At 55.3% G+C, this 25,961-nt stretch overlaps 1 protein-coding gene, 1 long non-coding RNA gene and 1 pseudogene across 8 annotated transcripts; 1 reads left to right on the top strand and 2 right to left on the bottom strand.

Moving 5' to 3' along the window:
• Nucleotides 1-25,961, bottom strand: part of LOC132334706 (zinc finger protein 850-like) — a 1,213,125-nt pseudogene that overhangs the window by 650,261 nt on the left and 536,903 nt on the right.
• LOC132334803 (uncharacterized) lies at nucleotides 1,012-4,317 on the bottom strand. Of its 7 annotated transcripts, none has more exons than XM_059860969.1 (5): nucleotides 4,250-4,317; nucleotides 3,651-3,751; nucleotides 1,851-2,011; nucleotides 1,250-1,318; nucleotides 1,012-1,157 (listed from the first exon to the last, which is right to left on the bottom strand). In XM_059860969.1, the coding sequence occupies exons 1-4, from the start codon at nucleotides 4,300-4,302 to the stop codon at nucleotides 1,250-1,252; spliced, it is 384 nt and encodes a 127-aa protein (XP_059716952.1). In that variant the 5' UTR covers nucleotides 4,303-4,317; the 3' UTR covers nucleotides 1,012-1,157. The 7 variants fall into 7 exon arrangements, with proteins under 7 accessions (XP_059716952.1, XP_059716953.1, XP_059716954.1 ...); XM_059860970.1 differs by having other exon boundaries at nucleotides 1,012-1,124; XM_059860971.1 differs by lacking the exon at nucleotides 4,250-4,317 and adding an exon at nucleotides 3,891-4,010.
• LOC132334862 (uncharacterized) lies at nucleotides 13,176-17,644 on the top strand. Its single transcript, XR_009488505.1, has 2 exons — nucleotides 13,176-13,316; nucleotides 17,172-17,644. It is a non-coding gene; the product is annotated as an uncharacterized LOC132334862 (long non-coding RNA).

The following is a 25,961-nucleotide window of genomic DNA, read 5'->3' as shown; positions in this document are numbered from 1 at the left end:
CCAGAGTCTTGACACAGCTTGGCCTTAATTGGCCAATGAGTCAAAATAACTAACACCAGAATCCAATCAAACAATCATCTGTGGGTAAACAATCTCCAAACACATTCTGCATATGAACACAACACAGGAGAAGCAAATGAGACAAGAATTGTTTTCCTTTTTTTCTGAGGCTTATCAGCTTCCCAGGAGAAAAATCCTGGGTGAAGGGATATTTTCAGAGAATGTGAATGCCACAGTGTTATAGATGAGTAATTAGATGGTTAGCATTCACAATTAAAGGGTGAACATTATAGGGATGTTAAGAGAAGTTTTACAGATGTAGAGTTACATTACTGCAATGTGTTCCCCCCACCCAGCATTGGTGGGTCTTGGTAGTCTGGGCATTTGGGGAGGGGCAGGCTTGTTATTAAGAGGCATGGCTCAGCAACACCTGACCTCCAATCAAGTTACAAGAAAGCAGTCTACACCAAGGAACAGCGATGAAGAGTTAACAGACAGCCTTTGGGAAGAGCTTTGGCTACCTGCTGCAACACCAAGGATATAAAATGAGAGCAGCCATGTTGTGGATGGGCCGGCCATGTGGTTACTGGCCACGAAGTGAGGGAGGCTCCCAGCACCGTAATTTTTTCCTTATTTAGTCCTTTTGTTGTAATTTTTGTTAAGGTTTTAATAAACCTTTAAAAATGTTGAGATGTGAACGGTCATTTCTCACAGGGATAAAAAGTTTTACAAGAAAGCTTGTTTTGAATTTATATTTTTTCTTTTAAACCCAGGCCATTCTGACCACACTCAGAGTGAACCACAGCCTTTCTCACCACTGGGACACCCACCCCCTACTCAACCCACTCCCTCTGGACTCTGCACAACTCCCAACACACCATTTGTCTGGGGGAAAGCACAGACTGTGTCAAGGCAGCAGAGCCCAGACCTGGCCTGACTTCCCCAGAGCACTGGAAAGGAGGAAGTCCAGATCCAGGGACACACACATGGACACACACATGGACACAGAGCAAAGCTTTGCTCAAAGAGTTTATTGATTATTGAATACTGATTATTTAGGGGAAATTGCCCAGGGCTCAAAGGGATCAGAGGGTTCTTCCAGGGATGATCATCTCCTCATGCCACTGGAGAGGAAAAAGGACACTGGTCCTTCCAACCTTAAAAGACAAACCCTAGAACGTGACCTCTGGAGCTCACTGGGCCATAGATGGGCTTTGTCCCCACCCCTGTCCCTGCAGGCACAGCTCACCTAGGCATCCAGAGAGGCAGCCAGGCGCTTCTGCCGCAGAAGAGCACGCAGCACTTTAGCCACAGGGGGCTGGGGACAAAGGCAGAGTTAGAGACACACTGGGGGCACTGGGCTCAACTGGGAGGCAGGGCAGAGCAGGGGGGCTTAGGGAAGGGGCTGTGGGAGCAATGGGGTGCAGGACTGCTGTGCTCCTGCCCAGAAGCACTGGGCTCCTGGCCAAGAGGCACAGCTGGGGCAGGGGCTGCATCCTGGCTCATCCAGGGGGTCCTGGGGTGACCGGGATGGGATTGCAGCAGGCGCCCTGGGGAAAGGCTTCCCTGGTGAGGAGCCCTGGGGAAAGGCATTGTCTGGGCTGTCAGGAGGGGTGCACTGGCCTGTGCTGGGACAGACTGGGATGGCCTGGGCTGTGGTGGCCATGAAAGGGGAGGGTCTGACACCGGCAGGCGTCTCCAGGACCGCTACATTGTCTAAATCCAGCTGCAGAGAGACCAGGAGACCTTGCTGGTCACTGGGATGTCCCCGGTGCCAGCAAGGGATGGGGGGACACCACTGCCCCCCAGTTCCCTGAGGGCATGCCCTCCAAAGACAGCAGCCCACTCACCTCTCGGAGGTCATCTTGGGTTCCTTCCAGGAGTGCCTGGAAAGGAGAACAAAGGCTGGGTCTGGACTGGACCTTGTGGGGCTGTGGGGGGACACAGCTCCAGGGAGCAGGGCACAGGCAGAGGGATGGGAATTCAGGGCCTCCAAGGAGATCTGTTTGAGCTGGAGGGAGACCCAGAGTCACTGATCTGGGGTCAATTGAGGGCCCAGGGAATGGGGCTGGGGGTGTGGAAGGAGCAGGGTTTGGGGTACATGGGAGGAGAAAGGAATTGAGGTGTAGAGACACGGGAGTTCAAGGGAGGGGTTTCCAGGGGACAGAAGAACAAGGATGGGTGGGAACAAAACCAACAGGACTGGGAGATCATTGGAGTATGAGGAGTGAGTCAGGGAATTCTACAGGAGGGCCCTGCTACAGTGGCCAGGAAGAAAGGCAAAGGCTTGAAGGGAGATACGGAAGGAAAGTAATTGGTAATGGTCGGAGGGAGGGCGTTTGGGGACCCTGAATGGGACATAGAGGAGGGACCAAAAGGGTGGGATTGGAGGCCAGAAAGGGCAGGATGTGGGGACAGCCTTTGGCTGGTGCCAGACCTTGGCTTGGGCCAGGGGGCACAGCAGGATGGAGAAGAGCAGGGCCACGCTGAGCACAGCCACCTTCATCTTCCTCTCGCTCTGGGCAGCGCTGCCTGAGGCTGCAGCAGGTGAGGAGCACCTTTATCCCTGCTGGGACTCCTCCCTGCACCCTCTCTGCCAGCCCCCAGGACAGAGCCCGGCTTGGCACAGCCCCCAGCCGTGGCCACAAACCCTGCGCTGGTGCAGAGTCCATCCCACCTGTGGCACAGGTCCAGCCCCGCTCTCACTCCAGCTTCCTTGATTTGGCAGCGGCCCACGGGGGGGGTCCAGGCATCTTAGGTGGAGGGCAGCGATCCAAAGGCATCCGGAGACCCTGTGGGGACAACCTCCAGTCTAATGCAATCCATCCTCCGAGACTTCCCAGGGCCAGACCCAGATTCCCCCATCTTCTGCTGCCCCTCGCTCTCCCAGAGCTTTTCCTGGGGGACACCCCAGAGCTGAGCCCGGCCCCAAACCCAACACGTGGACGAGCAAGGGGAACAAGGGACATGTGATCAGGTGGGTGATTGGCATCTTAGTCACTGCAGACCCTGGGGAGCACTGGGCAATGCTGATCACCTGCAGACAAGGCTGAGGGTTGGGGAATGGCTCAGATCTGGCACTTCCCACATGGGAATACTGCATTGTTCCTATTTCCCTACAGGCTGAAAACCAGTCCAGTCTTCAGCCCCAGAGCTGAGTCCAGAGGGAAATATGCCTGCCCTGTCCCTCATCCTGTCACCCTTACAGCCTCCATGCAATCATAGAGCAGCTGGGTCCTGCTCTGCTTCACATGGGTGTTTCAGGGAACCATCCCCAGCAAGGATCAAACTGCAGTGCTGTCCCTGCCTGGGACTTGCCCACAGCTCTGTAGGGACCTGGGAGTGCACAGGAGGGAGACAGAAGAATGAGGACGAGTAGGGACAAAAGCGAAAGCACTGGGAGAGGATTTGGGGGGGGTGGGGTGGGGGCGAGAGTGGGAAGGGAGCCAGGGAATTGTACAGGGGGACCCTGCTGCAGTTGTCAGGAAGAACGGCAAAGGACTGAGGGGGACATGGAAGGAAAGGCTTTGGAAATGGTCAGTGGGAAGGCATTTGGGGACCCTGAATGGGACACAGAGGAGGGTCCAAAAGGGTGGGATGGAAGGCCAGAAAGGGAAGGATGTGGGGACAGCCTTTGGCTGGTACCTCACCTTGGCCTTTGCCGGGGGGCACAGCAGGATGGAGAAGAGCAGGGCCACGCTGAGCACAGCCACCTTCATCTTCCTCTCGCTCTGGGCAGCGCTGCCTGAGGCTGCAGCAGGTGAGGAGCACCTTTATCCCTGCTGGGACTCCTCCCTGCACCCTCTCTGCCAGCCCCCAGGACAGAGCCCGGCTTGGCACAGCCCCCAGCCATGGCCACAAACCCTGCGCTGGTGCAGAGTCCATCCCACCTGTGGCACAGGTCCAGCCCCGCTCTCACTCCAGCTTCCTTGATTTGGCAGCGGCCCACGGGGGGGTCCAGGCATCTTAGGCGGGGGGCAGCGATCCAAAGGCATCCGGAGACCCTGTGGGGACAACCTCCAGTCTAATGCAATCCATCCTCCGAGACTTCCCACGGCCAGACCCAGATTCCCCCATCTTCTGCTGCCCCTCGCTCTCCCAGAGCTTTCCCTAGGGGACACCCCAGAGCCCAGCCCAGCCCCAAAACCAACATGTGGGAGAGCAAGGGGAACAAGGGACATGTGATCAGGTGGGTGATTGGCATCTCAGTCACTGCAGACCCTGGGGAGCACTGGGCAATGCTGATCACCTGCAGACAAGGATGAGGGTTGGGGAATGGCTCAGGAGTGACAATTCCCACATCCACACAACCCAATATCCCTTTTCCGGCAGATGCCAAACCCATCCCAGCTCCATGCCCAGAGCACTGTCCAGAGGGGAATATGCTCTGCCCTGCCTCTCCTCCTGTCACACCTATAGCAATGGAACCCTCCCAGAGCACCTGGGTCATGGCCCTGGCTCTGGGCCCAGGCCAGCACTGGCCCTGAGCAGGATGTGCCCATCCCCAGGGACATGGGGAAGTGGGCACCTGTCCCCAGTCAGCCACTCGGAGCTAACTGGGGTAACAGAGGTGCCCTGTGAGGAGGAGGGGTGTTGGTGCCCTGCCAGCATCCCTGACAAGCCCTGTTTACCCAGGCCCTGAGGCACCAGGAGGACATTCAGACATCTTGGGCTCTCTGGGACTGCCTGGTGCAGGGTGGTCTGTGCATGGGGGAGCTGAGAGTAAAAGGATCCCGGCTGGGGACAAGCCCCACTCCAACAAAATCCATCCTCCAACAGCCCCCAGAACCACGTACCCTCATCTCCTGCTGCCTCTTCCCTCCCTGAGCTTTCCCTGGCAGACAGCCCAGAGCTGAGCCCATCCCAAAATCCGTTGGATCCCAGCAGAATTGCCACTGTTCCTGTTCTGGCACTTTGAGGAAACAGTGGTGGGCACGGACCTCTCTTCCTGGGGAATCAGGACCCCAAACTCAGGGAAAACAGGCATGTGGGAGGACTTTGAGTCAAGGGCAGGCAGGTGATTGGGATCTGCACTCACTGGAGACACTGGAAGCACTGGGCAGTGTTGATCACCTGTTGATGACCTTGCAGACAAGGCTGAGCCTTGGGCAATGCCTCAGCTGTGCTCCTTGCCACAGCCTGACCACTCCATTTCCCTTTCCCCACTGGCCCCAAATCAGTCTCATCTCCAGCCCCAGAGCAGAGTCCCGAGGGCAATGTCCCCTGCCCTGCCCCTCACCCTGTCCCACCCATGGCCACCGTGCCCACCCAGAGCACCTGTGTCCCGCTCTACACAGCTGCCCCATGCAGGGTGCCAGGGACCCCATCCCCAACAAGGCTCAAACTCCAGCCCTGGCCCTGGCTGCCATCACCTGCAGCTCCCGAGGGAAGGGCCCTTGTGCCCACACAGGGTCTCTGCAATGCCCAGGACCTGAACCAAGGCCAGCACTGGCCCTGAGCAGGATGTGCCCATCCCCAGGGACATGGGGAAGTGGGCACCTGTCCCCAGGCAGCCACTCGGAACTAACTGGGGTAACAGAGGTGCCCTGTGAGGAGGAGGGGTGTTGGTGCCCTGCCAGCATCTCTAACAAGCCCTGTTTACCCATTGCCCGAGGCACCAGGAGGACATTCAAACATCTTGGGCTTCCAGGAAGGAAAATCCACTGTGAAGTGGTTCCCGAGAGCTGCCCATGGCTGTGATTCCTGTTTGACATTCCAGGGCATTAGTGAAGGGTTCTGCACATCTCTTTCCCCAGGGACAATGTGAATCCATCCGAGAGGTGTCGTGGCCCATCTGGGAAAACATTTCAGGCCACTGCCTTGACTGTTTGCTATGGAACTTGCTCAAGGAGCTGCAGGGCCCAGGAAGATTTTCCTGTGGAGTGCCCCAGGACTGAGAGACCAGAGTGTCCCTGTGGGGGATCCTTGACCAGAGCAAAAGGGCTATGATGTCTTTGGGGTGCTGAGGACACCTTGGAATGGAATTGAGGACATGTCTTTAGGATTCTAATTGCAGAAGGAGGCCAAGGATAGATCCAGGCCTCCTTGGAGATCAGTGCCAGTCAGGGGGGTGGCACTGGACAGCCACTGACCACGTGCCAACAGCCCGGGCAGAAGGAGCTGGACATGCCCAGAGGCTCCCAGTGTGGGCAGATTGGCCCTGCAGCTTCAGGGACCCCATGGGAATGTCCCTGCCCCCCTCGGGGCTGTGGATGAGCTGTGCAGAATCTCTCCCTACAGCTCTCAGCAGCATTTCAGCAATGAGGTATTTCCCCTCTTTGACTGACTGGGGCTTTGGCATAAACAATTTACCTCAGGGTCCTCAGCACAGGAAAGGCTCAGACCTCATGGAGCAGCTCCAGAGGAGCTGAGATGCTCCAAAGGGTTGGAGCACCTCTGTGACAGAGACAGGCTGGGGGAGTTGGGGCGGTTCAGCCTAGAGCAGAAAAGGGCCTGGGGAGACCCCATTGTGACCTTGCAGGACTTCCAGGAACCTCACAGGAAACATGGGGAGAAATGTTTTAGTAGGGCCTGTCTGAGTTGGGTGAGGGGAAATGGTTTTAAAGCAGAAGAGGATAAGTTCAGACTGGAGATAGGGAAAAAATCTTTGATGCTGTGTTTGGTTAAGCACTGGCACAGGTTTCCCAGACACCTGGTGGATGCCCCATCCTTGGAAATATTCCTGGTTGCATGGGCTGTGAACAACATGATGGAGGAAAAGATGTCTCTGCTCCCACCCCACAGGAGGCCCTGTGGTGTCAGCTACCAGAGGGGTCGGTGTGTCTTGTAGGATTCAATTCCCCCGGAGAGCAGAGGGAACACATGGCAGCACAGATGGCAGGAACGTCCTCCCATGGAGATGGGAATATTCTGGATCAACAGGCTCAGGCTGCCCAGTTTTGTTTCTTTGTAGATGGACACCGGTGTCAGAAGAGACTGAGAACCAGGAGGCTCCACAGTGTCTCTGAGTGCCCTGTCTCTGAGTGCCCTTGGTTCCATGAGGCCCCACAGAATCCCAGGATGTGGTAATTAAGTTCCTTTGTTATGAAACAGTGGTGTTATAAGCGGACGTAGTTTTTTCTGGTTGTCCCTTGTGCATGTTGGTTTGCCCTGGAGAGGTACCCTCCCATCCCCCTGTCCCTCTACCTCAAGACCAACCCCTTATTCCAGATCCTTCCTTGCTACTCAGGGAAACCCTGTCCTCCTCCCTTGTCCATTACAGAAACCCCACCTTTCTCTCTAGAAACTTCTGTGTCCATCTTGTACCCCTCGAATACCCACTGGTATGCTCAGTTCATCCTCCTGCCCTGTTGTTCCCCCCTGGTTGTCACAATGTGTACCCTGCCTTGTGCTCCTCCCCAGGTTTCTGCCATTGCTCCTGGTTTGTATCCTCCCCATGTTCCCTCCCCTGTACTAAAGCTGTTGTGACCCTGGATTTGCTGTCACTTGTTTCTGGGCCCTTTTGGAGATAAAAAATCTCTTGGGAGCCTGCACAAGTGATCCCTCTCTTCCTTGGCTCTGGATTCCTCAGTTCGGGACAACATCAGTATCTGCACAGAGCAGCCTGCTGCTTCTGGGAGACAAGCAGCCCTGCTTGTACCACCAGCCCGACCGGCCCGAAGGGCGGATAGGGAGTGGCCACTCCTGGCAGGGGACAGGAGACAGGGCTAGCTGCAGCCATCTCCGAGTGGCCACCGTGTCACCAGGGCCCCTTTGGCTCCATGAGGCCCCAGAGAATCCCAGGGCCCCTTTGGCTCCATGTGGCCCCACAGTGTCACAAGGACCCCTGGACACCACATGGCCCTGAGGTATCCCAATGGATCCTTGATTCCATTTGGCCTCACTGTGTCATGAGGGGCTCTGGATTCCCTGAGACTCCACAGTGTCACAGTGTCCCCTTGTTTCCACAAGTCACAGGGTCACAATGGCCCCTGAGCATCTTTAGGCACCAGAGTGTCACAGCATCCCCTCAGTTCCCTGAACTCCACAGTGTCACAATGTCCCCTTGGTGCCATTTAGTCCTGCAGTGCTGCTCCTCATGGTTCCTGGGAGCCATGAGGCCCTGAGGGATCACAGTGGATGGTTCCATGAAGCCCCACAGGTTGGCAGTCTCCTCTTGGTTCCATGAGGGCCAATGGCCCCAAGGGGCCTCTGGATTCTACCAGGGCCCAGAGTGCCACAAAGCCCCTGTGATCCCACGAGTCCCTGCAGTGTCACCATGTCCCCATGAATCCTTGCAGTGTCACCATGTCCCCAGGAGGCCATGCAGTGTCACAGTGTCCCCAGGAGGCCATGCAGTGTCACAGAGGAGCAGCACTGGTGAAGACACAGCACCAGGGGAGGTTTGGCAGCATTCCTCTCTCTGTGACACCGCAGCAGTGGCAAGGCACAATGTTCCCCACTCTATGACACTACAGGTGTGGCAGTACCATGTCCCCCTCTCTGTGACACTACAGCAGTGGCAATTCCAATCTTCCCCTCTCTGTGACAACGCAAGGGTGGCAGCCCCAAAATTCCACTCTGTACGACCCCACAGCAATGGCTGCCCCAGTGTTCCCTTCTCTGTCACACCAGAGCAGTAGCAGTGCCAGCATTCCCCTCTGTGTGACAGCACAGTGGTGGCAATCCTGACCTTCCCCTCTCTGTGACACCAGAGGTGGCACTCCCAGCGTTCCCCTCTGCCTGACACCAACACAGTGGCAAACCAAAGATTCCCCTCTCTATGAGAAAACAGTGGGGGCAGCCCCAACATTCCAATCTCTCTGACACCACAACGGTGGCAGCCCCAACATTCCCCTGTCTATGAAAACACAGAAGTAGCAGCCCCAATGTTCCCCTCTTTGACATTGTAGCAGTGGCAGCCCCAGTGTCCCACTCTGTGACACCACAGCGGTCACAACCTCAACTTTGCCCTTCTTGTGACACTGCAGCTGTGGAAGCCCCAGGTGTCTCTGTGAAACCCCAGCAGTGGCAGCCCCAGAGTCCCTCCCTCTCTGACACCACAGCAGTGGCAGCCCCAAAGTTCCCCTGTCTGTGATACCAGAGTGGTGGTACCCAGAAGTTCTCTCAGTGACACCATTGCTGTGGCAGCCCCAGTGTCCCCCCTCTGTGACACTGCAGCGGTGGAAGTTCCCATCTCTATGACACTGCAGGCGTGGCTGTCCAAAGTTCTACTCTCTATGACAGCACCACAGTGGCAGTTCCAACATTCCCCTCTCTGTGACACCTCAACATTTGCAGCCCCAGTGTTCCCCTCTCAGTGACACCACAGTGGTGGCAACCTCAGTGTTCCGTCTCTGTGACATGACAGAAGTGGCAATACCAATGTTCCCTTGTCTATGATGCCAAAGTGATTGCAACCCCAGTGTTCCCAGTCTTCTCCTGTCTATGACAGCATTGCAGTGGCAGCCCCAATATTCCCCTCTCTGTGACACCTCAACATTTGCAGCCCCAGTGTTCCCTTCTATGATACCACAGCAACAGCCACCCCAGCCTTCCCCTCTCTGTGACCCCACAGCTCTGGAAGCCGCTGTGTTCTCCTCTCTGTGACACCACAGCTGTGGCAGTCCCATTGTCCCGGTCTCTGTGACACCACAGCTTTGGCAGTCCCGTTGTCCTGCTCTCTGTGACACCACAGCAGTGGCTGCCCAAACGTTCCCCTCTCTGTGACACCACAGCTGTGACAGTCCCGTTGTCCTGCTCTCTGTGACACCACAGCAGTGGCTGCCCAAACGTTCCCCTCTCTGTGACACCACAGCTGTGGCAGTCCCGTTGTCCCAGTCTCTGTGACACCACAGCTGTGGCAGTCCCGTTGTCCTGCTCCCTGTGACACCACAGCTGTGGCAGTCCTGTTGTCCTGCTCCCTGTGACACCACAGCGGTTGCTGCCTGAGCGTTCCCCTCTCTGTGACACTGCAACTGTGGCAGCAGCACAAGAACAGAAGCAGCAGTCGTGCAACAACAGGGGAGCCGTGGAGGAGCAGAGATGGAGCTCAGAATAGCAGGAGATGAGCAGTGGTGGAGCAGTGGTGGAACAGTGGTGGAGCAGTGTTGGACAAGCAGAGGAACTGTGCTGGAACACCCCCAGAGCAGCACTGGAGCAGCTTTTGAGCAGCAGTGGAGTAACCATGGAAAAGGTGGAACAGTGGTGGGACAGGAGCCACAGCCATGAACAGTGGTGGGTCAGGAGCCACAGCCATGAACAGTGGTGGGACAGGAACCACAGCCATGAACAGTGGTGGGTCAGGAGCCACAGCCTGGAACAGTGGTGGGACAGGAACCACAGCCATGAACAGTGGTGGAACCGGAACCACAGCCATGTGTGATACTCACATGCCCTCTGAACAGAGAGACATAATTCTGTCTCTCAGGTTTTTTCCTGGAGAAGTACAGAGGGAAAACATTTTTTATCTCTGCTTGCTGCTCCTGGTATTCTGCACAAGTGGAATGTGTTGGGAAGGTTGTTTACCTCAAGGACTTTGGTCATTGGATTCTGGTGGAGATTGTTTATGTTAATTAGCCCATCAGGTCCAAGCTGTGCGGACTGTGGCTCTGCATACAGTCACAAGTTTTTAGTTAGAAGTAAGTATTCTTTAGTATTCTTTGTAGTATTGTTATAGAATAGTATAATGTAACATAATATAGTATTAATAAAGTGAGTGTTGAGCATTCCAAAGCCTTGGAGTCAGATGCCAATCATTTCCAGCCTCGGGGGTCACCTGATTTTAGTATAGCCATGAACAGTGGTGGGACAGGAACCACAGCCAGGAACAGCGGTGGCACACTGGTGGCAGGCACACTGGTGGCACACTGGTGGCACGTTGGTGGCACACTGGTGGCACACTGGTGGCACGTTGGTGGCACAGGCCCCGCAGCAGTGGAGCGGTGCCGGAGGTGCCGAAGCTGCGGGACACAGAGCGGCTCCGAGCGCTGTGTCCTGCAGGAGCCCGCCCCGCACACCAGAGCAATCCCATCAGGCTGAACCAGAGTGGGGGCAGCAGCAGGAATTGCTGCTGGGCTCTGGAAGGTGTGGATGGAGAACATTTAATGGTGACCTGGGGGTTTGATCCTGCTCATTGTGGCCACTTTTGGGGTGCTGGGACAGTTCCAGTCCATCTGAAGTCATGAACTCAGGAGATACTCAGGACAAAAGCAATCAAACTGCCTTCTTTACTGGAGGGAAACACAGCTTGGGAGAAGTTTAATGATTTCTGATTTAGGAACCAAACTGGATCAATTATTGGCCTGTGCTTTGTTCTAGTCCAAGGAACAATTCCCAAAGTGCTGTGATTTGGCATTAAAAACGAGAAACGTGCCTCATCACCTGGATATTGTGCTTGCAGTACAGAGCTATTTGTGGTTATTGTGACTGAAAAAACAACTGGAATTCTTTTCCTGATTTCACTCTTTCTTCCTCCCTCTGGGATGAAGCCTCCAACACTCCCTGCAGGTCTGCTTTTCAGAATCTGCTTCTCTGGAGTTGGGATGGGACAAATGAACAGTGGGAAGAGGGAGGAAAATGGACCGTTCAAACTACAAACTCTGCTTTTGTACCTCTGGATTTCCAGTGTTTAGAAATTGTCATGTTTCCAACTCACTGGCCAAATCCCACACTTCTCACTTTTACCCTGGCAGAAAACCTTCCTTTGGCCCCATTTAGGAACTGAGCCTCGGAAACACCAGAGTGCAGATGCTTTTTTGCTGATTTTGCTAATAGATGGCAAGAAAATCAGCAAAGCAGGAGGGATCAGGGAGAGGGCAGAAACAATTCCTTTCTTTTGTCTTCCTTGTGGAAAGTCTCTTGTGAAGGTTGTGCTACAGCCGGAGACTTCCCAGGCCAAGGGCTGAGGGAGGTGATTCAGCTGAGGCAGCTGAGACATCTGCTCCCTGGTTTGCAGCCCTGGGGCTGGCAGGGGACACAACTGCCCCCCGTGCACCCCACACCCCCTGGAATGGGGGATTCTTCCTGCCTCTGCCAGATGCTCCTTCTCCATCCCTGGCCTGGGTGCTCCTGGGTGAGCTCCCTGCCATGGTCATTGCTGTGGGAGGGGAGCAGGAGGGAGGAGTTCAGTGCCAACCTGGGAGGTGCCAGCGGGACAGAGATGTGTGGAGGGGACAGTGACAGAGTGACAGGATGTGCAGATGGACACAGGGACAAGACTACACCTCTGGGGGAAACCTCTTTGAGATTTTGGGGAATTTCCTTTGGAACACACACATGGACACAGACACACAGACAGATTGTAGCTTTGCTGAAAGGGTTTATTGATGATTGATTATTGAGGGGAAATAGCCCAGGGCTCAAAGGAATCAGAAGGTTCCTCCAGGGATGATCATCTGCTCATGCCGCCAGAGGGGACTGGGACACCGGCATCCCCACAGCTTCCAATCCTAAATTAAAAACCCCAGAACGTGACCTCTGGAGCTCACTGGGCCATGGATGGGCTTTGTCCCCACCCCTGTCCCTGCAGGCACAGCTCACCTAGGCATCCAGAGAGGCAGCCAGGCGCTTCTGCCGCAGAAGAGCCCGCAGCTCTTCAGCCACAGGGGGCTGGGGACAAAGGCAGAGTTAGAGACACACTGGGGGCACTGGGCTCAACTGGGAGGCAGGGCAGAGCAGCGGGGGGGCCTTAGGGAAGGGGCTGTGGGAGCAATGGGGTGCAGGACCTGCTGTGCTCCTGCCCAGAAGCACTGGGCTCCTGGCCAAGAGGCACAGCTGGGGCAGGGGCTGCGTCCTGGCTCATCCAGGGGCTCCTGGGGTGACCGGGATGGGAATGCAGCAGGGGCCCTGGGGAAAGGCTTCCCTGGTGAGGAGCCCTGGGGCAGGGCATTGTCTGGGCTGTCAGGAGGGGTGCACTGGGCTGTGCTGGGACAGACTGGGATGGCCTGGGCTGTGGTGGCCATGAAAGGGGAGGGTCTGACACCGGCAGAACTCTTGGTACCCACCAGAGGTGTCTCCAGGACTGCTACATTGTCTAAATCCAGCTGCAGAGAGACCAGGAGACCTTGCTGGTCACTGGGATGTCCCCGGTGCCAGCAAGGGATGGGGGGACACCACTGCCCCCCAGTTCCCTGAGGGCATGCCCTCCAAAGACAGCAGCCCACTCACCTCCCGGAGATCATGTTGCGTTCCTTCCAGGAGTGCCTGGAAAGGAGAACAAAGGCTGGGTCTGGACTGGACCTTGTGGGGCTGTGGGGGGACACAGCTCCAGGGAGCAGGGCACAGGCAGAGGGATGGGAATTCAGGGCCTCCAAAGAGATCTGTTTGAGCTGGGGGAAGACCCAAAGTCACTGATCTGGGGTCCATTGAGGGCCCAGGTGTCGGAGAAGGGAGACTCGGACACCAGGTGGCCATCAGCAAGTCTCAATTTATTATCATTATTCTCATGATTAAATACACTAGTTAATCAGCTCATACATATTGCAAAATCATAGCTCCTTATTGGTTAGGCTGCATTTTTCGTCATTGCGAGTTATCACTAACAACTTCTACATTCCTGTGCTTAAGCAACAATTTCTGTTCCACGTTCGCATCTCTTTTTGCACATTCTTATAAAGCTTCTTTGTTCTCAAGGGAAACTTTGCCCTTGGAGCTACCCTTGGCCTAAATATCTCTCAGCACTATCAAGTCAGCCTGACCATGGCCCTTCTCTTCAAGCCAGCCCTGCACAAAACTCTCCACACTTCCCCCGTTTTCTTTTTGGGCAAGAAGGGTTGCATGTTTTTCAAAAAGGCTGTCTGTAAATGCTCTAATCCGTGCTAATATACACTGCAATATACAAGGCCCAAAAAGCAAAATACATATTATAATAAGCAAAGGTCCTGCAAACATCATGATTAAGCTCTTAAGCCAGCCAGCAATTCCTAAAGAGCTCAGCCAAGCGTCAAAAGGATTTGAATTAACAGTAAGTTTCTTCATGTTGTCGTGCAACAGTTGTAACTTTTTATGAATTGACTCTGAATGACTGGATAAGTTAAGGCAACACATGCCCTCAAAATCCTCGCACCCGTGTCCATGGGCCAAAAGCAAAAAATCTATTGCGGCACGATTTTGTAGTAACTGATGTCTCACATTGTCGACATCAGTCACCAGTTCACCCAATATTTCAGAAGTAATATTAATTTGTTTTCCTGTCCAACAGGCCAATTTTTTCAATTGTGTGATTGCATGTGCTGCAGTTACCCCTGGTGTCAATAATGAGGCAATGATAGTTGTAAATGTCCTTGTTGAAAGTGCTCCTCCACTAGTTTATGTGCTTGTAGCAAACTTTCCCTTTTTAAAGGCCATTGCTTAACCATTACAGGGGTATTTGTAGTCCATGTAAGTGGAATTGGGAAAGTCCAAGCAATGGCAATTACCCCAAAGGGTGCTCATTTGATAATACAACCCCAAGTTGTGCTAACACGTCTCTCCCAATTAAACAATGTACTGTGGGTGGCAAGGTGACTATTGACAAAACTGTGACCAATTGTTGGTCCTCTATCGTCACCGTCAATGGAGGTGTTTTTCGGGCTAGTGTAAATCCTCCTATTCCTGTAACTGTATCCGTTGTATCCTTAGTGGGCCAATCCTTAGGCCATTTATCGGGAGAGATAATGCTGGTGTCCGCTCCTGTATCTAACAGACCCCAAAGTTCAATTGTATTTCCTGCATAAGTTATTTTCACCTTCTTTTTGGGTCTGCTGTGCAAGTCCATCGTGAGCATTGCTAAACCAGAGGATCCAAAACCTTGGTTACCGCGAGGGGTCTGTTGCAATGGTTGCACTCCCCTATTAAGCTGTGGAAGTGGTATAAATTGTGCAATGCGTTGTCCTGCCTCAATCGTCAGCGGTGGAAAAGGAGTGTAAGCCATAATTTGTATTTGTCCTTGATAATCCGCATCAATCACACCGGGTAACACAAACAGTCCCATTATAGAAACCGAAGATCGTCCCAGCAACAGTCCTCCATAAGGTTGTCCTTCAATTTTTATAGGGCCATATATTCCAGTGGGGATTTTAGTGGGCTGTGTCGTCATCAGGGTGACTTTTACTGCTGCTGCCAAGTCGAGTCCCAAGCTCCCTGTTGTTGCTGGTTGAAGACAGGAGGTGGCGCTGATGTCACGGCAGCGACTTGTATCTGGGCGCGGCTGCCATTCGGATGTTGCTGGAGCCACGGTGGAAGCACGGAGAGGAGCAAGAGCTGCAAGCACTTGTGATTGTGTGGATTCTGCCTGTTTCTGCAACCCTAGTCCTAGTTCCTTAATAGCACTAACTAAAAAAGCCTGCGAGCCCGTCGGTTGCAAAGCCATCCTCTCTAAAGCTTCCTCTATGGTCCAGTTGGCACCCAAAGTCGCTAACACCTTTTTAGTGGACTCATTGCTATTTTGCAAAGCACACTGTTTAAGTAATGCCCCGCGCATATACTCTGGCACCCCTGCTCTCTCAATAGCTGCAGCAGCTTTGTCTATAAAACTTCCAAATGATTCCTCGCGTCCCTGCTTAATTCCCATATACATAGGTATTCCTGAGCTATCCTTCACTTGTTCCATAGCGAGCCGCACCAACCTCATCGCTTCTCTAACCTTATCTGGACCCATTATCATTTGGGCTTCGGTCCTTCGATAGTGCCCAACCCCCATTAATTCCTCCAGCGTAACTCCCTGTAACGGGTCTCCTGGTCCCCTCTGTACCGCTAAGGCTTCATTAACACGTCCGTGCCAGTGTGCATTAAATAACAGCTGCTGATGTTGTGTAAATATCAACTTCACAATGCTCCGCAAGTCATTGGGAAGCAGCAACTGTGTATCAAACAAATAGTCGAGCATTTGCTTAGCGGGCTCACTCTTAAATCCAAACTGACTAACTGTCTGCCGCAACTGAGCCAACAATTTCCAATCCAAGGGTGAATACGTTCCCAATTGCACCGGCTGTCCCTGTTGGTCCACCCCCTGAGTGTACACCACGGGAAATGCCCATTCTCTTGCTGCATCTACCTCCGCCTCCTCTCCCGTTTCCAGCCCGTGCTTAGCCAGGGTATTCCATGCCTCCCTCCGCTGCCGAGCCATCTCCCCCCACAGGTTGCTAAGCGCCCCAGGGACAGGTTCTGGCTCCGCGGGGGTTGCTTTTGGAATGTCGCGCCCTGAGGTATTTATGGGCTGTAACAAAGTATCCGGACTCTCACTCGCGGGAGGCGCAGAGGGCTGCAAGCCGCTCAAATCCGGACATTTCTCGGGCCCCCCAGGGAGAGGTATCACGACTTGCGAAATGCCAGGTGCTCGAGGTTCACTGTCTGACCCATACTGAGCATTCCTCTTATGTGCCTCAACTGCTTCCCTAGCTGCTCTCTTTTCTGATTCTTGCTTCAACAGTGTATTATGCACTACTCTCCAAACTTTCCCTAGCTTTTTTGCCGTCTTATCGTCCTCCAAAACTGCGTCCCACAATACATCTCCTAACTTACGCCATTCTGTAAGCTCATGCACCGTGTGCGGATTTAAAAAACAACCTTTCGCATATCCCCAAGCTAACAGCCCCGGGAGTTCCTTTTTTAAATCTATTTCTTTTAACCCCCTCCTATCTAAGTGGTGAATAAATAAATCATATGCTGCTTGCCTGTCCATTGTATCGTCAGCGCTGTTGCAACTCTCCGGCTTCGGCAGCACGTATGGCCCAGGACCACCGCTGTAGCTCCTGGGGGTGTCTTCCCTACGTCGTTTGACACCGACCCGGTTGCGTCGGGCCCCAACGCTACTTCACCGACCGTGGCACGTTCTCCCCTGTTTTCTTTTTAAAAGCGACAGAGGCACGTCGGGGTCAACCATTTGTCGGAGAAGGGAGACTCGGACACCAGGTGGCCATCAGCAAGTCTCAATTTATTATCATTATTCTCATGATTAAATACACTAGTTAATCAGCTCATACATATTGCAAAATCATAGCTCCTTATTGGTTAGGCTGCATTTTTCGTCATTGCGAGTTATCACTAACAACTTCTACATTCCTGTGCTTAAGCAACAATTTCTGTTCCACGTTCGCATCTCTTTTTGCACATTCTTATAAAGCTTCTTTGTTCTCAAGGGAAACTTTGCCCTTGGAGCTACCCTTGGCCTAAATATCTCTCAGCACTATCAAGTCAGCCTGACCATGGCCCTTCTCTTCAAGCCAGCCCTGCACAAAACTCTCCACACCCAGGGAATGGGGCTGGGGGTGTGGAAGGAGAGGGGTGTGAGGTGCAGGGAAGGAGAAAGAAATTGCAGTGTAGGGACATGGGAATGCAGGGGAGGGGCTTGGTGGGGACAGAAGAACAAGGATGGGTGGGAGCAGAACCAGCAAGTTGGGAGATGCTGTGGGAGTGGGGAGTGAGTCAGGGAATTCTACAGGGGGACCCTGCTATACTGGCCAAGAAGAAAGGCAAAGGCTTGAAGGGGGACAAAGAAGGAGAGGCCTCAGGAATGGTCAGTGGGAGGGCATTTGGGGACCCTGAATGGGACACAGAGGAGGGACCAAAAGGGTGGGATGGGAGGCCAGAAAGGGCAAGATGTGGGGACAGCCTTTAGCTGATACCTCACCTTGGCCTGTGCCAGGGGGCACAGCAGGATGGAGAAGAGCAGGGCCACGCTGAGCACAGCCACCTTCATCTTCCTCTCGCTCTGGGCAGCGCTGCCTGAGGCTGCAGCAGGTGAGGAGCACCTTTATCCCTGCTGGGACTCCTCCCTGCACCCTCTCTGCCAGCCCCCAGCCCTGGCCACAAGCCCAGCCCTGGCACAGAGTCCACCCCACAGGTGACACAGATCCAGCCCCCTTGCCTGGCATCCCTTCTGCTTAGGACAGCTGCCCCTGGAAGGGCCCAGGCACCTGAGGGAGCCAAGGGGGGCAGGCAGAGAGCCAAAGGCATCTGGGGACCCTGTGGGGACAACTTCCACTCCAACACAATCCATCCTCCAATACCCACAGTGCCAGATCCCCCATCTTCTGCTGCCCCTCCCCTCCCAGAGCTTTCCCTAGGGGACACCCCAGAGCCCAGCCCCAAACCCAACATGTGGGAGAGCAAGGGGAACAAGGGACATGTGATCAGGTGGGTGATTGGCATCTGCAGTCACTGCAGACCCTGGGGAGCACTGGGCAATGCTGATCACCTGCAGACAAGGCTGAGGGTTGGGGAATGGCTCAGGAGTGACAATTCCCACATCCACACAACCCGATATCCCTTTCCCTGCAAATGCCAAACCCCTCCAATCTTCGTGCCCAGAGCACTGTCCAGAGGGCAATATGCTCTGCCCTGCCTCTCCTCCTGTCACACCTGCAGCAATGGAACCCTCCCAGAGCACCTGGGTCATGGCCCTGGCTCTGGGCCCAGGCCAGCACTGGCCCTGAGCAGGATGTGCCCATCCCCAGGGACATGGGGAAGTGGGCACCTGTCCCCAGGCAGCCACTTGGAGCTAACTGGGGTAACAGAGGTGCCCTGTGAGGAGGAGGGGTGTTGGTGCCCTGCCAGCATCCCTGACAAGCCCTGTTTACCCAGGCCCTGAGGCACCAGGAGGACATTCAGACATCTTGGGCTCTCTGGGACTGCCTGGTGCAGGGTGGTCTGTGCATGGGGGAGCTGAGAGTAAAAGGATCCCGGCTGGGGACAAGCCCCACTCCAACAAAATCCATCCTCCAACAGCCCCCAGAACCACGTACCCTCATCTCCTGCTGCCTCTTCCCTCCCTGAGCTTTCCCTGGGGGACAGCCCAGAGCTGAGCCCATCCCAAAATCCGTTGGATCCCAGCAGAATTGCCCCTGTTCCTGTTCTGGCACTTTGAGGAAACAGTGGTGGGCACTGACCCCTCTTCCTGGGGAATCAGGACCCCAAACTCAGGGAAAACAGGCATGTGGGAGGACTTTGTGTCAAGGGCAGGCAGGTGATTGGGATCTGCACTCACTGGAGACACTGGAAGCACTGGGCAGTGTTGATCACCTGTTGATGACCTTGCAGACAAGGCTGAGCCTTGGGCAATGCCTCAGCTGTGCTCCTTGCCACAGCCTGACCACTCCATTTCCCTTTCCCCACAGGCCCCAAATCAGTCTCATCTCCAGCCCCAGAGCAGAGTCCCGAGGGCAATGTCCCCTGCCCTGCCCCTCACCCTGTCCCACCCATGGCCACCGTGCCCACCCAGAGCACCTGTGTCCCGCTCTACACAGCTGCCCCATGCAGGGTGCCAGGGACCCCATCCCCAACAAGGCTCAAACTCCAGCCCTGGCCCTGGCTGCCATCACCTGCAGCTCCCGAGGGAAGGGCCCTTGTGCCCACACAGGGTCTCTGCAACGCCCAGGACCTGAACCAAGGCCAGCACTGGCCCTGAGCAGGATGTGCCCATCCCCAGGGACATGGGGAAGTGGGCACCTGTCCCCAGGCAGCCACTTGGAACTAACTGGGGTAACAGAGTTGCCCTGTGAGGAGGAGGGGTGTTGGTGCCCTGCCAGCATCTCTAACAAGCCCTGTTTACCCATTGCCCGAGGCACCAGGAGGACATTCAGACATCTTGGGCTTCCGGGAAGGAAAATCCACTGTGAAGTGGTTCCCGAGAGCTGTCCATGGCTGTGATTCCTGTTTGACATTCCAGGGCATTAGTGAAGGGTTCTGCACATTTCTTTCCCCAGGGACAATGCAGATCCATCCAAGATGTCTTGTGGCCCAGCTGGGAAAACATTTCAGGCCACTGCCTTGACTATTTGCTATGGAACTTGCCCAAGGAGGCACCGTGCCCACTGGGGAAGATTTTCCTTGGGGGTTTTGTTGCTTTGTGCCCTTGGAGGAGAGACCAGATTGTCCCCATTGGGATTCTTGACCAGGTGTACGAGTGCTGTGACATCATTGGTGTGCTGAGGTCACCTTGGAGAGGTATTGAGGAAGTGTCTGCAGGGTCCAAATTGGGGAACTTTGACCAAGGAGAGCTCCAGGCTGCCTTAGAGATCAGTGCCAGCCAGGGGGATAGCATTGGACAGCCACTGACCATGTGCAACAGCCCAGGTAGAATGAGCTGGACACACATGGGGTCTCCCAGTGCAGTTGGATTGGCCCCCAATTTTGGGGTCCCAATGGAATGTCCCTGCTTCCTCTGGGGCTGTGTCTGAACTGTGCAGAAACTGTCCCTACAGGTGCTCCAGCAGGTCAGGAAGGATGAGCTTTCCCTCTCCTCTCAACCACTGTCTCAGCAGGGAAGAGCCACAATTTTCCTGCTCCAGGGAAAGGCACTGGTGGTACAGCCCACGTGTCACCCCCTGGTTCTGTCTGCAGCACTGGGGCTTGGACATGAGGAATAGAGAATTTCCCTTGGGTGGGGAAGGTCTGCTACAGGACCTGGAAGGAAACCAAAGGTCCCCAAGCATTTCTGCAAGAGAACTCCTGCTCCAGTGTCTGTGGGGCAGAGCAGAAGTGTTGCCGTGTGTCACAGTGCAGGCTGGCTTCTACTGTGTGAATTAACCAGCCCCCAGGCTGACTGACCTTGCCCAATTGACTGGGCCTCGCCAATCACATCTCTACTGGGCTGCAGCCATTTCACTGCCCAGAACCTGAAGAGGTGTAGAGATCAGACCAATAAAAGTATCCAGACCTGGTTTTTCAAATGCCCTTTATAAGGCAGGGCTTGAGAATAAATGCTCTCTGTTTGCCCCATGAACATCGGGGTGAGTGGTCTCTTTGTCCCCAACCCACTGCCCCCCATGAGTCAACATTACAGAAAGCAGTCCTACTCCAACAAGACAAAAATACAATTAGGAAGCGGAGCTCCCCACAGCAACACTCGTGGGCAGCTCTCTTTCTCTGCACCTCCAGGCGGAGCCTTGCTGGGCATCCCCTTCCCAGGGAGGAAGCTCCACACACTCCAGGCAGGAACAGCTCAGAAGAACTTCCCCTAGGCCAGGGGGCTGCACTTTTACAGCTCAAAGGGACTGACTGGCATGCAGGGGCCTCCAGCTCACTTGAGCAGCTCATCTACCCCATCTGTGACCCCCAGCAGCACCTTCAGTCAGGGCCAGTAGCCACAAGGAGTTTCAGCAGAATCCATCACTAAAACACACAAGCTGGCCCTTGCAAAGCCACCTGGAGACACTGGCAAACTGGACACTGTCCAAGTGCCTGGATCACATTCCAAGGCAGAAAAGCCAGCCCAAAGCATCCTGTTACAACCTCCCAGGGCTTTCCAGACTGCTGAAGCACAGGCAGGGCAAAGGCACTGCCAGGCCTTCCAGCCTGGTGTCCCACGTGCCCACAGGCTTCTCCAGAGCCCTGAGCTCCCCTGCACTCACAGGCCTGCCATGGGCACCTCCCACAGCTCTCTGGCCATGAGACAGACACGTGTGCTCACAGGCACTCACAGCCCTTCCCAGCTGACATGCCAGGCCACTGTCAGCTCACAAGGCACTGCTGTGTCACAGCCACTCCCTGCGCTCCCACAGGGAAATCCTGGACTCTCAGTGCTCTCAAAGAACACTTGGGCCACACACAGCCCCAGCGGCTCAGGGGGGACATGCCAGGAGTCTCCCATTTGCCAAAGCCCACGCAGATCCCAGCCTAGAACAGGCTCTCACGGGTGACGTCCCATGTGTCCCCAGGCTGCTGAGGAGCCGGCAGCTCCCACGCACTCACAGCGCCTGCATGGGGACACACCTGCACTCTCCATCCTCTGAAAGACCTGCGGTGTCACACACCGTCACACTGGCTCCCTGGGCACATTCCAGCCATCTCCAGGCTGCCCAAGGCTCAGGAGGTCACGTGCTGTCACAGGAACTATGTGGTGACATGCCTCAGCTCTCCATGTTCCAAAAGAACCCTGAGTTCCCAGGCGGTCCCAGCAGAGCCCAGGTGCACATCTCAGGAGGCTGCAGGCTGCTGAGAAGCCCTGGTGTCACAGGCAGTGCCAGGGCCTCAGTGTTCACAGTCCAGGGCTCTCCACACTGCCAAAGACCTGGCATGGCACAGGCACTTGGACATCACTGCAAGGATGATGGCAAAGCTGTGGGCAGAGTAAAATTTCATAGCAAAGCCACAACAGAACAAGGTGCATTGCCAAGCTTCACTCTACTGCTTACACCATGCTTAAGGCACAGCCAGGAAAGGCAACAATCAAAAATCCAGAGTCAGTCAATGCAAAATGGCACTAAATCAACACAATCTGTGTCTGTGTGTGTTTGTGTATCTTTGTGAAGAAGATAGCAAGAGTAAGGATCAAAAGAACCTGATGTTGGGAAGGATGAAAGTTGGACAAGAAAGTCTCACAGATACGTATGTATGGCAGAAAGATTTTTAAATGTGGAGTCTGATGAAGGAATAGAGTTAGAAGCAAGTTTTGATATAGAAGAAAAGAATTGCTGAACCAGTCTTACTGGATAACCAAGGAGGCAAAGGGGATGTTAGTTAAAAGGGGTTTCTATGATTTAGAGCAAAGGATAAAACAACCTCAAACAAGATGTTTTACCAAGGAGAAAGATAGCACAGGCAAACAAGTCAGCAAAGTTGCAAGTAGAAAAAAGGTCTCAGAATTTTCCACTGCAAGAAAACTGAAAAACAACTTCTAGCTTAAACTGTAATGTACTAACTTTTAGTGATTGGAGAATAGTAACATGAATATGGTAATTATAGTAGTTATGACAGGTTATAGGTAATAGTTAAGGTATAGATTGGTTCTACTGTGTTAAGATGCTCAGCAAAGAAAAGTATATAATGCACTGTAACCAAAGCCAAAGGGTCTCCAGGCCTGCCTGCAGCTGGAGCTGACAGCTGTAGGCACAGCTCTGTCGCCCATGACCCTGGACAGCTGTAACATCTTGGATGGAATAAACTGCATTTTGGAGAGCCGCCTGGAGTCCCACATCATCTGGTGTTTGCTGGCACCACCAGTGCTCAGATCCAGCAGTCTCCCACTGGCAGCATAGCCCAAGTCCAGCAGTTTGCTGGCACAGAAAGCCAAAACCCGGCAATTTTCTGGTGCCAACACCAGCACCAGCCAGCAATCTGCTGTTAGCTGGCATTGCCAGTACCCAGATCTGGCAATTTCCCAGTGCTGGCACAACCCAAATGCAGCAATTTTCTGGCAAACAAAGCCAAAACCTGGCCACTTCCTGGTGCTGCCACCAGCACCACCCAGATCGGGTGTTGGCTGCCACTGCCTGTGCCCAGATCCAGAAATTTCATGGTTCCAGCACAGCCCAAGTGCAGCAAGTTTTTGGAAAAGAAAGACAAAACTGGGCAATTTCCTGGTGCCAGGACTATCACCGCCTCCGCTGCGGCTTCCCCGGCCCGAGCTCCGCCGCTCGGCAGCGCGGCCGCTGGCCCCGAGCCTCCCGTGTGGCGTTCCCAAGAGCGAACGCCCGGGGATGGCCGGCCCGGGGCGGGTGAGGGGCGCTCGGGGGCCGTAGCTGGCCCCGGGCCGAGCGCTGACAGCCGCGTCCCGCCCGCAGGGAAGGCGCAGGAGGCCCTGCAGGAGCGGTACCGGCTGGGTTCGCTGCTGGGGCGCGGCGGCTTCGGCAGCGTCTTCGCGGCCACGCGGTCTCGGACGGCGCCCCGGTGAGCGGCGGGGCCGGCGGCGGGCGCAGGAGGAGGGGGCGGAGGAGGAGGAGGATGGGGCTGTGCCTGGGCAGGGCGGGCGGCGAGCTCAGCCCGCTCTTCCCCTTGGCTTGCAGGTGGCCATCAAAAGGGTGCTACGAAACCGTGTCCGGTACTGGGGCGAGCTGGTGAGTGAGCGGAGCCATCGGCAGAAGCCGGGGCTGCCGGGCGGGGATGAGCCGAGGCCCGGCAGGGTGGAAGCCGCCAGGACGGCTCGAGGCGGAGCGGGTGTGGGGCCAGCGCAGGGCATAGAGCATCCCGGGATGGGTGAGGGCTTCCCCAGGCCTGGCACGGCATCGGCCCCCACTGAGGGCATCGTGCTCCTCCCGCAGCCCGACGGCACCAGCGCACCGCTGGAGATCATGCTGCTGGACAAGGTGTCCACCGGCTTCCCCGGTGTGGTGCAGCTGCTGGAGTGGCTCGAGCTCCCCAACAAAATTGTGATGGTGCTGGAGCGGCCAGAGCGGTGTCAGGACCTGCGGCATTTCATTCGGGCACGGCGGTTCCTGTCCGAGGAGGTGGCACGGGGGCTGTTCCGCCAGGTGCTGGAGGCCGTGCGGCACTGCACCAGCTGCGGGGTCCTGCACCACGACATCAAACCAGAGAACATCCTGGTTGACCTGGCCACCGGGCAGGCCAAACTGATTGACTTTGGCTGTGGCACCTACCTGCAAGACACAGCCTACACGCACTTTGCAGGTGAGCCTCCACAGGGGTGTGCTCCTGGTGCTGGCATCTCATGGCCCAGCATCTCCCAGCCCAAGCTGGCTGTGGCAGCGGGGATTCTCCCTTTTGCTGCCAGTCAGGGGACGGAGTCTTCAGCTGAGTTGCTTTGGAGGGGCGCTGGGTGGGGAGCCATCTTCCAGCCCTGCTGGCAGCCTTTGCCAGCCACTCTTCCCAGGACAGGGCTGGGCTGGGGCAGCCAGCCCGACAAAAACCCCCATTGGTGGGGATAGCAGAGAGGGGTGGCCAGAACCTGTGCCCTTGCCAGTTTGGTGTGCAGGCGAGAGGAAGGGCTTGGACTGCTCCACTCGTCCTGTTTGCCTTGGCTTCATAATATTTTCGGGGCAATGCAAGCAGGGAGGATAAGGGAATGTTTTTTCCCCAGCACGGAGGGGTTTTCCCTTTGCATGTCATGGTCAGGCGTAGCCAGGGCTGCCCTCTTCCAACACCAGTGGCTTCTTTTGCCACCCTGAGTTTGTGCACAAGTCCCAGGTGCTGGCGAGAGGGCAGTGGTCACCCTGTGTGCCACTGATGCAGCCCCTGCACACCCAGGGATGCTGGGGCCAGGCTGTGGGAGCAGCAGCATCCCCCTGCTGAACTCCATCTGTATTCCATAGGAACACCGTCATACAGCCCCCCAGAATGGAACCACTATGGCTGGTACCACGGCGAGGCAGCAACGATCTGGTCCTTGGGCATCCTGCTGCACCAGATGGTCTGCGGGGAGCACCCTTTCAGGAGGGGCTGGAACATCTGCTGGGGCCAGCTCTCACTGCCACAAGGGCTCTCTCAAGGTGGATCCTCTTCTCTGGGCATGGGGGGAATACCAGTGCTGGGAGCCAGCAGCGGGCTCGTGAGCATCCCGCTCTGGCAGCTGCTGAGGAGGTGGCACATGTCCTGCTCTCCTCCAGAACAGGGAATTGATGGGAAAGTTGAGGCCCAGCTCTGAGCGCATCCAGAATGGCCTGGGCATGGGAATAGTGGGGCAAAGCAGACAGGAGCCTTCTCCAGCTGAGCGGCAGTTTCTGCTTTCTCTCCCCAGAGTGCAAAGATCTGATCAGGTGGTGTTTAGCCGTGCACTTCTTGGACAGACCCACATTAGAAGATCTGTTCTGTGATCCTTGGGTGCAGGATATTCCTCTGCCATAGAAGAAGGGAGAGAGTCCCAGGCACACTTTGATCCAGGGCCCTGGTAAGTTCCAGCTCCACACACACCTTGGCAATCAGAAGCAAAGGAACCCAGAACCTTTTTGTGCTGCCTGTGTCACTGCCCAGGGGTCATGGGATGGGAACATGCAGCCCTTGTGCTGGAGCTGAGCTGCCCTGCCCAGCACTGGTGGCCACCATCCAAGCTGGTTTTGCTTGTCCTGGTTCCCTGACAGCTGGGGCCCTGGGCAGAGCCCTGAGAGCCTGGTCTCACCGCAGGGAAGGAGAAGGAGCCCCTGGAGAAGCTGTACCAGGTGGGGATGTTGCTGCTGCTACTGCTGGAGACAGCAAGGATGACATCAAGGATGACAAGCTCTTCCTCAGCCTGGCCACCGGTGGTTGAAGGTGATGGACTTTGATTCTGGCACCTTCTTAACAAAGCCAAAGTCCACAGGGAATTTGCAGATGAGTCCAGAGCTGGGGAAATGCTCCCAGATTTGGGCATTGCCCAACCTGGCAGGGAAGCA

This window comes from Haemorhous mexicanus, chromosome 16, assembly GCF_027477595.1.
Source record: "Haemorhous mexicanus isolate bHaeMex1 chromosome 16, bHaeMex1.pri, whole genome shotgun sequence".
Taxonomy (NCBI): Eukaryota; Metazoa; Chordata; class Aves; order Passeriformes; family Fringillidae; genus Haemorhous; species Haemorhous mexicanus.
Note: the sequence above shows the minus strand (reverse complement) of the source record. Positions and strands in the feature narration are given on the sequence as shown.